This window comes from Haliotis asinina, chromosome 12 (assembly GCF_037392515.1).
Source record: "Haliotis asinina isolate JCU_RB_2024 chromosome 12, JCU_Hal_asi_v2, whole genome shotgun sequence".
Taxonomy (NCBI): Eukaryota; Metazoa; Mollusca; class Gastropoda; order Lepetellida; family Haliotidae; genus Haliotis; species Haliotis asinina.
In genome coordinates this window covers 43336144-43350406 of record NC_090291.1, presented here as the reverse complement: position 1 = coordinate 43350406, position 14263 = coordinate 43336144, and the positions used below count along the sequence as shown (strand labels likewise).

The window sequence follows — 14263 nt, the reverse complement described above, 5'->3', positions numbered from 1 at the left end:
AGGAATTGCTCGAACAGTTGGGGGGTACCCCCAGTGGGGGTGTCGGGGATTCCCCCAAGCGAGAGAAACTGGTGGCGTTGGCTGTTGGCGGCAAAGCCAAACATTACTTTGGAGACTACACTCCGGATAAAATTCACAAAATGTCAGCCGAAGAAATCGATAAGCTGTATGCTAGATACGAGTCCCGGCTCGGAGCAGAAATGACAAAGACAATAGGATCGGCTATGACCCAGATATACACCGGTATTGTATCACACTTCCTTCCCATTCCACCAGAGCGCCGACTTTACCTGTGGGAGGACCTCGAGAAAGACCCTTTTATCGAACACGCCGTGAGCTCTATCAGCTGTGGGCTGTACCACAAATATGGTATGTTGTTGGCTCCAGTGACGGCGGCGATTATCACGGCAAAACATTGTCAATTTGAGAGAAAGAATAATAATAATAGTATAGATGGATGCTGCTCCCGAGGTGACGGAAGTGACACAGGAACCAGTGAGGGAAACCCCTCCCGAGGTGATACCCCCCACAGTGAGGGAAGTGACCCCTTCACAAACAGTAACCAGACAGAAGAATCCTAAGAGAGTAGCTGCCGGTAAAAAACGGTGGTGTAACCAACATAAAGTGACCAACCCCCGACTGTTGTTGGCTGTAGGTGTAACTGCTGCCGTGGTTATAACATGGTTATACGTGGGGGTACCCTCCCACAGTGAGCCCCCACCCAATAGTGAGCCCCCCACCCCCACGGTAGACCCGCATATCATGTTATAATTTAAAATATTTTTTATATATACATAATGTCTGAGGGGAAAACGTTCGTCAACGACGCATACCACGCCACAGTGGTAGCCAGTCTAGCAGTAGGGTACGCTCGGTTGACTAAAATGGTGCTTAAACAACCAACTATCAAGCTAGATTTCAACCTGCAGGATATGGGTATGCTCATAATGAACCTTGGTATGGCGATGGCCACAAAAGACATCCTAGTAAAACAAGGAATAATACCTGATAATATAATGAAATAAATATAGGGATGGCCACGATAGCTATGATGGTCGGTGGGGCGTTAGTGAATGCCCTGGCATTTTCCGGGAGTAATTTCCTCTTCTCGAAACTACGAGATGATCACGCGGCTGAAATACAGGAAGAAAGGAAGCGACACGATATCTCGCTACTGAGAAATTACAAAGAGCACAGGACGAGTACGTTAAAAAACGCCTCCAGAGGATCGATTTTATTAACGAACAACTCAAGCGTGAAAACCATGCCATTAAAACATTCTACGATGTCGATGAAGCAATGAAAGAATACTATCTACTAACTGGTAAACAATTGGAACCGCTCAATAAACCCACACTCGCTCAGTACTACACACCATCCAAGGGACAAATGAATCGTGAACTGGGCTTCATAGTGTTGGGTATAGCAGCTACTGCGTTGGTTGCGAAGCAATTAAATTAAAATACCTATATAAGTAAACATGAGACCCGCTCCATACCGATGCGAATACATACTTATGGGGAAGACCGAGGCCTGTGGTAGGAAATGCAGGAATCAGGGGTTCTGTTGTTTCCATATGGGAAGTCCTAACTACACGTGTTCTGTGTGTGGTATCGGGGTTAAAGGACACTACTGTCTATGTAAAGCTCACGGAGCGAACGTAGTCAGACATCAACTCATCTACGAGAATAAAAAAGGCTACATAAAAGAACGTAGGCGACTGCTCAAGATAGACTCCAGTGCGTGAAAGGGTTACCTCCCCTTACTGTGAACCAATTAGACATTGGTTCTCTTAGGTGTAAACACGATGTCTACTGTAAGCGAGCTCAAGCGGGTCGCAAAACAGAGAGGTGTGATCGGGTATTCTAGAATGCGGAAGTCAGCATTGTTGAGATTACTAGGTTTAGAAGCCCCTCCTACAGTAAAACAATTAAAAGCTCAAGCAAAACAGCTTGGATACACGGGTTATTCAAACCTGGGGAGAGCCGGGTTAACTGCATTGTTATCACATGCCCCCGTAGCACGTCCCACTGTAAAACAACTGAAAGTCGAGGCACACGATTTGGGTTTAGGCGGGTATTCCCGTATGAGAAAACCACAGCTTTTAGAATTATTACGACAGAATAGAGCTATTGACCTACAGTTCGTGCGCACTGAGCGCGCTGTAGGCAACTATTTGAGAGGTTGGTGCATGCACGTTGATAGAAACATAGACATTACAGATATCAAGCCTCTGATAGCTGATAAGGTCAACCAGGAACTAAATAACCTAGGAAGTATCAAGTTTCAGATCACAGTGAAAATGTCACTCGATAAGCAGGTTGGGAGTACCACTGAGTATGTTCAGCCTTACTTCCGAGGTCAACAAGAGGTCGCCACACATACAGAGACCATTGACACATCAATCGATACCAGTTTTCAGCAGATACGAGAATACCTAGAACGCTACACACACTTGGGGTCCGGGTGGGCTGTAGATAAAATCGATAATGTCTATCTAGACATAGCTAACTACGTGCCGTTCAGAGGCGGGTCATACCTAGCCTTGCCTCCCTACTATAGGAACAAACATGCCATAGTAAACGTTAAGAATAGAGGAAACGATTGCCTGAGGTTAGCTATCAGGTCAGCCTTATTTCCAGCTGGCACTCATTCAGATAGGCTTTCTAGCTATCCCCAAGACGATGGGCTCAACTGGGATGGTATAGATGAACCCACCCCCATATCCCAGATCACTAAAGTAGAAAAACAGAATAATCTGGCTATAAATGTCTTTGGGCACGAAGGTAACACAACAATAGTACACAGGGTCAGCCCGGTGAAGGATCGCCAAGTTATCAATATATTCATGATCCAACGAGGTGAAAAGTATCACTACACGTGGATAAAACATCTCAGCCGGTTGTTGCACGACCAGTCGAAACACGATGGGGAAAAACACTTTTGTGTACGATGCCTACATGGCTTCACCCGAGCTGATTTATTAGAATCCCACCGGGATGATTGTCAAGGTGTGGGGCAGACGGCCATACGAGTCGACATGCCTAAGGAAGGTGATAATATCCTAAAATTCAGTAACCACAAGAACCAAATGTCTGTGCCTTATATTATATATGCCGATTTCGAAGCCTTAGTTGTGGGGGATACCCCCAGTGGTGCCGCCGGCGAGGCTCCCATCACCCACAAAACACAAGAGCATAAAGCCTGTTCGTTTGGATACATTGTCGTCCGTTGTGACGGGGAAACGAAAGCTCCGGTAGTGTATAGGGGGCCTGACGCGGCTGAAAGGTTTCTAAAGTGTTTGCAGGAGGAAGAAAAAATTATTAGGAATGCATTGTATAAAATCGCTCCCATGCGTCTGACCCGAGTCGACAGGCTAGCCCACGCTAGTAGCACTAACTGTCACGTGTGTGAATCACCACTTAACGGTGATTCGGTGAGAGATCACTGTCACATAACTGGTAAGTATAGAGGCGCCGCTCACAACGCGTGCAACCTCAAGCTTAAAATCAACCCTAAGACAATAAACATCCCCGTTGTCTTTCACAGCTTGAGAGGGTACGACTCACACTTGATCATGCAGGCCATCGCGAAAATCGATGGTAATATAACGTGCATCCCCAACAACATGGAGAGATACATCTCCTTCAGCTTAAACGGACTTAGGTTCATTGACTCGTTTCAGTTCCTCCTGTCGTCACTCGACACTCTGGTCAAGGCCAACAATACCTTCCCTATCACCGATCGATACACAGACGCCGAGACTAGACCCCTGCTTATGAGGAAGGGTGTGTACCCCTATGAGTACATGGATAGTTGGGTCAAGTTCACCGAGACCAGACTACCCCCTATTGACTGCTTTTATAGCAAGCTGAATGAGGCGTCCGTCTCACGAGATGATTACTCGCACGCGACTAACGTATGGAATAAACTGGGTTGTAAGAACCTGGGTGATTATCACGACCTGTACTTGAGGACAGATGTACTGCTGTTAGCCGACGTGTTTGAAACGTTTAGGCGGACGTGTTTCAAGCAGTATAAACTCGACCCCGCATGGTATTACACCAGCCCAGGTCTGTCGTGGGACGCCTTACTTAAAAAGACCGGAGTTAATTTGGAATTGCTCACAGATTACGACATGCACCTATTCATTGAGAAAGGCTTGCGAGGTGGGATTTCCATGGCATCCAAACGATACGCGAAAGCAAATAATCAATACGTGAAAGGTTACGATCCTAACAAACCAACCAATCACATTCTCTACCTAGACGCAAACAACCTGTACGGCTGGGCCATGAGCCAGTATCTACCTACAGGGGGATTCGAATGGGTACCACACGTTGATGTTATGGGGGTTGCACCAGATTCGAACAAAGGGTATATCCTCGAGGTTGACTTAGAGTATCCCAAGGAATTACACACATCACACAACAGCTACCCCCTGGCCCCCGAACGTATGAGGGTTAACCCAGACTGGATGTCTGAGTACCAACATAACTTGTCAGGTGGGCGTGTGACAGACGTTGAAAAACTCGTGCCTAACTTAATGAATAAGACCAAGTACATCGTTCACTATCGCAACCTACAGCTGTACCTGTCGTTGGGTATGAGGCTGACCAAAATACACAGGGTGCTCATGTTCGACCAGAGTCCATGGATGGAGCCCTACATCAGAATGAACACAGACCTACGAAAAAAAGCCACCAGTGATTTTGAGAAAAATCTCTACAAGCTCATGAACAACTCGGTGTTTGGTAAGACTATGGAGAACCTGAGGAAACGCGTGACCGTGAAGTTGGTTCGGTCGAGTGAGGAAGACAAGCTCAGGAGATTGATAGCCAGTCCGGCATTCAACCGTAGTAAGATATTCACAGACAACCTGGTTGCCCTACACATGAAGAAAAGCCACATAAAATTCAACCGGCCTGTTTACGTGGGGATGAGCATCCTCGATTTATCCAAACACCTGATGTACGACTTTTACTACAACGAGCTCAAGAAACAGTACGGCGACAGGTGTGAAGTGCTGTACACTGACACGGATTCCCTGCTGATGGAGATTCGAACCGAGGACGTGTACGAGGACATGAAAAAACACCTCGATTTATACGACACCAGCGACTACCCTAAGACCCATGCCATACACAGTACGGTAAATAAAAAGGTCCTAGGTAAAATGAAGGACGAGTGTGCTGGCACGCCCATAGCCGAGTACATAGGTTTGAGACCTAAGATGTACTCCATACTGAAAGCCGACAATAGTGAGATCCGGAAGGCTAAGGGGGTTAAGAAGTATGTGGTGAAACAACACATCAAACACGCCAGATTCAAGGAAGCCCTGTTCAAGACCCGTACCTTTAGACATAAAATGAACACACTTAGAAGTGATGGACATAAGATATACGGACTGACTATAAACAAGACGTCCCTGTCGCCTATGGACACGAAACGTTGGATAGCTATTGATGGGATAAACACATACGCGTATGGACATGAAAAAATTTGAGGCTATTTACTACAGCCCGCGTGGGTACTGGAAAGGAGCTAGCGCAGTAGATAAGCTAGCTAAAATAGCGCGAGTACCCCCGGAGGAAGCCAAAGCGTGGCTTGAAAAACAAGCCCTGTGGCAGATCTATTTGCCGGCACCACGCTACGTACCTAGAAGGAGGTTCGGTATTAACATACCTAATAGCGTTCACCAGGCAGACCTACTGTTCCTACCCCACGACAAGAGGTACAAGTATGCCTTAACCGTAGTGGACGTAGCCAGTCGTTACAAGGAAGCCGAACCCTTGACCACGAAAGATTCGGCCCAGGTAGCCAGAGGATTCGAACGCATATACAAACGCAGCCCGCTGACGTGGCCAACAGAGCTGCAAGTTGACCCCGGACGGGAGTTCATGGGTGCCGTGTCACAACTGCTAGCCAAACACGATACAAAGGTCAGGCGTGGCACGGCCAGAGCCCATCGCAGCCAAGCCATAGTTGAGAGATTTAATAGGACTTTGGCTGAGCGCTTGTTCGGCCATCAGTATGCTAGGGAGATGGCCACCCCTGGAAAACGATCGACTGAATGGGTCACGAGGTTACCCAAGGTGGTGTCGGCAATCAACCATGAAGTCACCCGTCTCACCGGTAAGAAACCGGCAGACGCTATCAAACTAAAATCAATAGTTGCAGAGTCGGCCGCTCCATTGCGTGGGAAGGAGAAACAGATACCAGATAGGGCCCTAGTGAGGTATCTATACCAGCCGGGGGAACACGAGGGCGATAGCCGTAAGCGGGCCACCGATCCTATATGGTCAGTCAAAACTTACAACATAGATAAAGTGGATATGAAAGCCGACGAACCTAACTTGTACTACTTGAGGGATGGGCCGGGTAGGGGGTTTGTAAGAGAAGAATTATTGATCGTACCGTACGGCACAGTGTTACCTCCAACCAATACACGGTAAACTGTTTCATTGTAGTAGGGGTAATAGTAGCAAGATCTAAGGTCCCAACCAAAGCCTTATTTAGTAAATAAGGCTTTGTAGAGACATTTCTTGAAAGTGGTCCAGAACTGTCATTCCCTATACTACTGCAGGAACGCATGTTCAGATAAACAGATTTCACCAAAAATAAGGTTCCTGTCGTTTGTTAGAGAGAGAGAGTGTGCCCATAGGAAACTTACTTTGGAGGATCTTGATGGGATTAACATTTTGAAATTTTGTAAAATAATGTAGAGTAACCTCAAAGTGTTTTTCATACCCCTATACCCCTCCTCTCAAACCTCAAATTGCAAGAACACTCCATATCAAAATTCTTTCAAAGAGAGGGTACTATTTTAACTCGGTATGATTATTGTTGTGAGTTTCACCAAGATGTACCTACATTTTGCATCACAAAACTACTTCTGTTGATGTCAATGGTTTTGATTTTCTGCATCCATGGAGATGCATTATGGTGCTTTGTTATTCACTTTGAAATGTCAGCTGACAGATTATCGAAGTTTTTAAAGAAGTCAGTAGAAGATTCATGTCCTAATGTCACCTGAGTTTCTAGTGTTTTGGTTTGACCATCACACAGAAACACATGTGGAAGATGTCATGCCTGTATATGCAATCATGTGGGATGGTGGGGTAGCCAAGTGGTTAAAGTATGTATTTATCAACACAAAGGATGAGTTTGATTCCCCACATGGGCTCTATGTTGGAAGCCTAGTCCGGGTCCATGCCACCATGATATTGCTGGAATATTATTAAAATGACATTAAACCCAACACACTCACTGCCTCAACCTTGTTCAAGTTTCTTGGTCTGAATGTATAACTGTTATGGTACAATAGGTAGATAAAGTGAAGTAGATAAAGCCTTTTAATACTTCAAGAGTCTCACAAGGTGGAATTGTATCAGGGTTTAAATATCCCATCGCCTGACGCCCGGGACAAGTTTTCATTTCAGGCACTCAAACAATGGGCTTTTCCATGGGCTACTTAGGCTGCATAAAAAAATTTCTTGGGCTCATTTTTTTTCCAAAAGTGACGAGAACAGTATGACATAGGTCTAATCTTGGATTTCATTTCATATCTGCTCAAAATGTAGCTATTAGATAAAGAAGGGTTATCATTCTTTTTGCTATTTCTCACTTTTCGATAAATAGTGCATGAACATCAAATACCATGTTGATTTATTCTTTCACAATTTCATCATCATGGTTGTTACATGAAAATCAGGGCAAGTGGAAAATTAGTTTTAAAAACAATTTTGAACCCCTGTTGTAATACTCCTCAGGGACGGAAAGGAGAGGGAAAATTGAGTGCACACTGATCTATAGACAGGGGCAGTAATTTAGCCCTTTGAACTTGCTTTAGATTCTTCACATTATGTTTGTTCATTCTGTTTCACTAGCTGATGGATGTAGCCAACAAGATGGGGCCACTGCTACAGGTAGGGGACAGTCTCACCTGGAAACAGGGGGCAGCTGAACCCAAGAAAGAAGCAAAGCCATCTGTCCCTGAGAAATCGACCCGTCCAACTTCATCTACATCCGACCCTGTTGTCATCCCCCAGGCTGGACCTCGACCTACGACCTCCTCTGCTGTGGAAGCCAGTCTGTCTGCCACTCCTTGTATGTATATTAGCTGTGTTAGTTGTCATAAACATGAAGATTTTATCTTCAGCAACCTATTCTTGTTGTTAGAGGCAAGTCCCGTGAAGATCTTTGTTAGAATCAATCTTCTAACATGATTGGGTGGTCGGACTCACTGACTTGGTTCTGTCCATATTGACTTAGTCATTTTATTCCAATAGCATATGACCCGTGAAGGTCCCGGGGTAGAACAGACCTTCAGCTATAAAAAACAACTGTGCTTGTCGTAAGAGGCGACTAACGGGATTGGGTGGTCATGCTCACAGACTTGGTTGATACATGTCATTGGTTCCTGATTGTGCAGATCGATGCTCATGTTGTAGATCACTGGATTATCTGGTCCAGACTCGATTATTTACATATGTCCGCCATATATCTGGAATATTGCTGAGTATGGCGTAAAACTAAACTCACTCAGTCACTCACTGAATAGTGTATATTGATGCTCGTGCATGCCATTGATCACTGGATTTTCTTGTGCCGGCTCGATTATTTTTAGACCACCACTCTTTAGCTGGAATACTGCTCTGTGAAGCACATAAAACAAACTCTCTTGCGCACGCAGGCACTCACGCTTTCACTCACTCACCCATATAAGAAGGGACTGACGGTATCACTTCGTCGGGCTTGCTGTCTGGGATAATGCATGTCATTGCAGATTGTGTAAGTTGATGCTCATGATGTCAGTCACTGGATTGTCTAGTCCAGCCTTGACTATTTTCAGACAACTGTCATATAGCAGAAATATTGCTCAGAGCATCATTGAACAACAAAGAATGAAGCCAATCATGTCTCCTTTGTATTTCCAGGCAATAGATAGGATGAAATGTTGGTTGAGATCAACACAGTCTTACAGACTGTTTTGATTTAGTTTGATTCAAAACAGTCATACAGTGTTTGGATGGGTACCCAGTAGGATGAGATGGTAGTGTAACTGTTAACCTTACAGTGCAGGAAAGGTAGCCACGGTTCGATTCACTCACATTCATCGAGTTAGTTTTGTGGCATTTGTTTAGGGTGTGGATTTGGTGCGTAATAAATTTTATTATTATCAGAAGTGAGTGGGTCACTGTAACTTAATAATTCTTCCAAATTGCTTGATGACTACCATAAGCATGCCCATTGTTAGATGATGTTAGGATTTCCGCTTTTGATATCCAGTCACCTATAATATACAGAGCACAACATGTCAGTCTGCACTTTCTTTTGATCTTGATTTCAAGTTGATACTAGTTTGAGTGTATCAGCGATATATAAAATACAATCAAATCCTGATGAGTCGAATGCTAGCATCATGAATATTATGGTTGGTCCCAACCATTCCCTGTTATAGTTGTCATCATTTGATTTCTGTTTACACGAATTCATCTCATAAATACATGTGGAGACTCAACTAGGAACATTGGTCCCATGAGATTCAAACAAAATCAGTCCTTTATACAGAAGCCATGTAAGTCAATGTGAAGTTAATTGGTGTAGCTAACTGATCCTATTAACAAACCAGCATGACTCACACCTTCCCTCCATTGACAGCTGAGTTCAAAAGGCAGAATATTGATTTTAAAGTCCACTGCAGAAATGCAGCTCTTGACCATTACATAGCAGTCATCAACGACAGTAAGAAATATTTAGTCACAGTGCTTGATGCCATGTGCATGTTACAACGTTCTTGGAGGAAGTAAAGCCAGTAACAACCTCCAGCTCCTACCACCACATGGATTCATTCTGACCACATTGCATGTACTTCAGGTGATGTGACTTTAGTCGACTGTGTACGATCATCATTTTTTCTACTCTCATAGACATACATGTGCCTACGTCTCAAATACATCGATGCATTGAATTTATTACTTGGTCTCCAGTGATTCAACTCATGGGGAATTGCCTGTATGTCTGACCAATTCTTTTGGACATATTTTGCAAGCCAAAGAGTAGCATTACCACAGCAGAATAATCCTGATATTTCGTCAGTGGGTTAGATGTCAGGTGATGTGCAGGTATGATATTCATTGCAAGATTGGAGTTTATGCCTCTTTCAGATTTCCTTCTTTGGCTGATTCAACACTTTAATCATCTGTTTCAGTACCTGACCTTGACAAGGAACCGCCCAATTTGAAACCTGACATACCTTATGAATCAGAGCCGACTGATCTCAGCTTGATGGGTGATGACAAGCCACCCGTTTCACGGTTCGACAACCCGTTCTCACCACCCCCTCCAGTACTGCCTTCAGACATCCCGAAGAAAGGTCAAGACATCCCGAATCTAGATGGAGGACTGCCTCCTGTGCGAAGAGCTGGGATGTTGCCAAGTCTCGACTCTCTACCGGCACCACCTAGGAACAACCCGACCGAAGATGACGATGATGACATTGAGGAGGAAATTGAAGAACAGATTGAGAAACCTCAAAGGAGATCTGCTGTACCAGATTTATGAAGAGGAAAATTCTGTGTTTGATTTGTAAATAGATGTATTATGTTGCAGTGATAGTGATACAGATCTGACTATGCCTTGAAACTGTGTCTTGGTATACAAGTGAACAATGCTGCAGTTATTTTTGTGTTTTTGTCATTATGTACTACTTTCTACAAACATGACAGTGGTCAGAACAGCAAAGTTTGGGAGGAGATGTTTGTTTCACATTTTACCATAGATAGAAATCAAAAAGGAAAAATCTTGTCTGGAGTATGATTTTGTTGTTTTGTTTCCTATGAAATACACTCTTTGAATAAAGATCAGTTATAAAACATCTATATCAGAATTCTTATGAAAAGCTATCATAATTTTACTTTTGCAAATTTAATGTTTGTTATTTGGAAAACATTAATTACGTTGTATATTTTTTGGTTAACAAAACTGTTGCCTTGCAATTACTCCACAACTTTCACTGTTATAATTCATGCTTGAAACAATTGTCATGTTTCTTTGTGTTAGTGATCAAAACTTCCTTGTTCAGAGAAATTATGTAATGGTTAAAACTGATTAAGAGAGGTTTTCTCCTTGCTGTTTTCAGTGTTTATGTATGGCTTCATGTACATAAGTCAAGGTGTATGTATGTAAGTCGACATTCTTTAGTGGCAGTGAAATCTTGGAAGTTTCAGATTAGAAATGTGTGTATGTTGAACTGATTTGGACACTGTTGACCCTTCTTTAGAATGGTTATGACGAGTTATGTCCCTTATCCATGCCAGGATCTGTTTGAATCTAGATTTTATACCTTGGTCTGCCTCATGAGGTTCATCAAAATGTGAAACCATTATGATCTGCATCATGATTTCAGATTTCTTGGAATATGAAAATGCTGTTCAAAGTAAACAACTCAAATGTCCAGCTGATAAATATATGAAACTGAAAACCATTCTCATCAAGTGTTCTTGTATACATCTTTGTGTACATCATGTTATACATTGTACCAGAATTTGTTAAAAGTATGAATTATGACAATGGTTGATCTGAGAGGGCTAGTAACATTAGAATCAAATTATGAATACACAGAGGCATTTGACCAGTTTGGATGTGGTTGGCGTGGGTTTGCATATTGAGCCCGGGATATGAGTAGTTGGGGTTCCTTTGTTTAGTTTTATGACACTTTTACCTACAGTTCAGCAATATTACTGCACCAGTCACCAGAAATGGGCTTTGGAGAGAATACTAAGTTCAGGAATTGAACCCAGCCAGGTACTCGACTTTACCATCTTACTGCACCATAAGAAGTTTTTGTCTTGCTCAAGATTTGTGTCCTGCAGATTCAGTTCCTCGAACCATTCTGTTATGTAATTGGAGCTTTGTTCAAGGTGACCTTAGACAACACACTCACTCACTCTCACTCACTCACTCACTCACACATACACACACTATGGCTGTGTGATGATTTCCTTGCTTTTGGATCAAGTGGTCAGACCGGCTGCCTTGGTTGACATTTCATTGTATCCCATTAGTGTAGAGAGATGTTCATGTTGTTGATCACTGGCTTGTCTGGTCCAGTCTCAGTTATTCACTGACCACCACGTTAAAGCTGGAATTTGGTTTAGTTCAGCGCAAAACTACCTGCTGTCACTCACTCACTTTTTCTTGATTACATAACAACTTCATTTGATATTTAGTGGCTATTTTCTTACTTGTTACAAAAATGTGAGCATTTTGATAATGTACAGTATCATCATGCCATATAGGAGATTTTAAGAAGGCAGTGGTTAATCTGGCTACTACATCAGAGACATACATGTTTGAATGATGGCTGATGCTAATTATCAGGTTATCTTATTTATGTTAATGAGATGTTTTATTGTTCATGTGGTTTGAAAGGTAAAGAATGTTTCACAAGTATCAAACAATACGAATACAGGATAATATATTTCTGCTTAGATAATGCTTCAGTATTCCATACTACGAACTTTATATTGTTTGGATTATCAGGGTTCCATAATGACTGAAAGGGGGACTGTACTACATGCCCTCTTGTCTTTGTGACGATTAAAGACTTTAAACAAAGTTGAGATGACCCCCATCTCGAAATGCATCTATCACAGTACAATAAATCAGGATAATCATTTATTGTACTGTGAAGCATTTCGAAATGGGGGTCATCTCAAACATATTTTTTTATATAAATCTTTAATCCTCTCAAAGATACAAGGGCGTACTGAGAATACTGGAACCAGGGTTTGGATTGTGCACTCTGTTAATTCGTAAATACTGATGATGTGGGAGAGGTTTATTTTGACAGCTGTCAAGTGTGATATGTTAATGTATTCCAGTTCGTTAATTAATTGTATTTTGTGAAAGATTTACGTTTGAAAGGATACAGAAAGTTGTTATCACTGGTTCCGTTTATATGCGACAGGTGAGCTCTTGTTATCTCTGTATGTATGCTTTCTTCACCCTATATATAACTGATAACTCGATGATGATGATGATGATATCTACACCTGGAAGTAGACATATTGTTCTGCTTTGACTTCCGTCCATAAAATGTACTTTTCGTTACAGTGCAATTTTGTTAACTCATATTTTTTTTTTAAAAAAAACTTTGTCGGTAATGAATTTATGGCTCATCTCAAAGTGAGTTTAATGTTTTCAATGGTTCTGGAAATGTCTTTGTACTATTGCTTATTTATCATCATAAATATTCGTTATTCATTGTCAGTATGCAACCCTCAATGGTAGTGAATAAAAATCTCATTTTCTTTATATTGTTCCCATGTTGGTTTCATATGTTTGACCTCACCATTTTACAACTCAAAAAGCCATGTGGTCATATTCCGTAGAGGTCTTTTTTTTCACCAGTTTATGCGTAAAGAGGACATCATTTAAGATGGTAGTTACTGACACTTGGAGAAGACAAACTGATGTGAGTAGAGACGCATGTAGAATCCATCAAAGCTGAACCTTTCTTGCTGAACCATCGTACGACTGATGCTGAAAACTTGCACTAAATACCACGTGAGGTGTTGGAGACCCCGCAACTTTTATAAGGAATCTGTTCTTCACTGATACCGTTTCCAACAAAATGGAAGCCTTAAAGCGTGCGCTTCGTGAAAACGTATGTCTGAATAATTTCTGGTTTGTTCATGACCTCCGGGGCGATATCTGCCTGTTGGTGCATAGATGAAAGGGTGATGACTGCCTTGGATTTCTTGGGTACATAGGAAACCAGAGTTCATTTCTCTCGAAATCCAAACACTGATGAATGAACTGCTCTTGACTTACTTTTGAGAAATTCATAAACTTTCAGTTGTGTCGAACCGTGCCAATCAGTGTGAGTCGGTCTTTCTCTAAAGTTGTTGCCAGATTCAGACTGGTGAAAAAATTATCCATGATAATATTTCTACCAGATCTTGTAAATGGCCTCATTAACTCCATTACGACCTTCTCTCCCAGACCAGTCTGTACTTTCCCCTGTTCATTCCCAAGATACGGGTAACATTTCAGCGGGTAAAATGTCTTGGAATCAACAATCCAGAATAACTTGAGTCCATACTTGTCTGGTTTCATGGGAAGGTACTGTTTGAAACTCCAATGTCCGCGGAAAGGAATCAATTGCTCGTCAACTGTCAGATATGGCCCAGGGGAATAAAACTTTTCCAGCCTTAGGCTGAATTTGGAAAACAGCTCACGTATTGGTGCCAGTTTG

At 42.6% G+C, this 14263-nt stretch overlaps 1 protein-coding gene across 2 annotated transcripts in view; it reads left to right on the top strand.

Moving 5' to 3' along the window:
• The window catches only part of LOC137258006 (Bardet-Biedl syndrome 4 protein-like), a 37290-nt gene extending 26486 nt beyond the window's left edge, over positions 1 to 10804 (top strand). The window contains exons 13-14 of one of the 2 annotated variants that reach the window (XM_067795540.1): positions 7890 to 8109; positions 10214 to 10804. In XM_067795540.1, the coding sequence (XP_067651641.1) occupies positions 7890 to 8109; positions 10214 to 10566 (573 nt within the window). In that variant the 3' untranslated portion in view covers positions 10567 to 10804. The remainder of the gene's footprint in view (positions 1 to 7889; positions 8110 to 10213) is intronic. The other variant, XM_067795539.1, reaches the window with a different exon arrangement.
• Positions 10805 to 14263: the final 3459 nt, after the last annotated feature.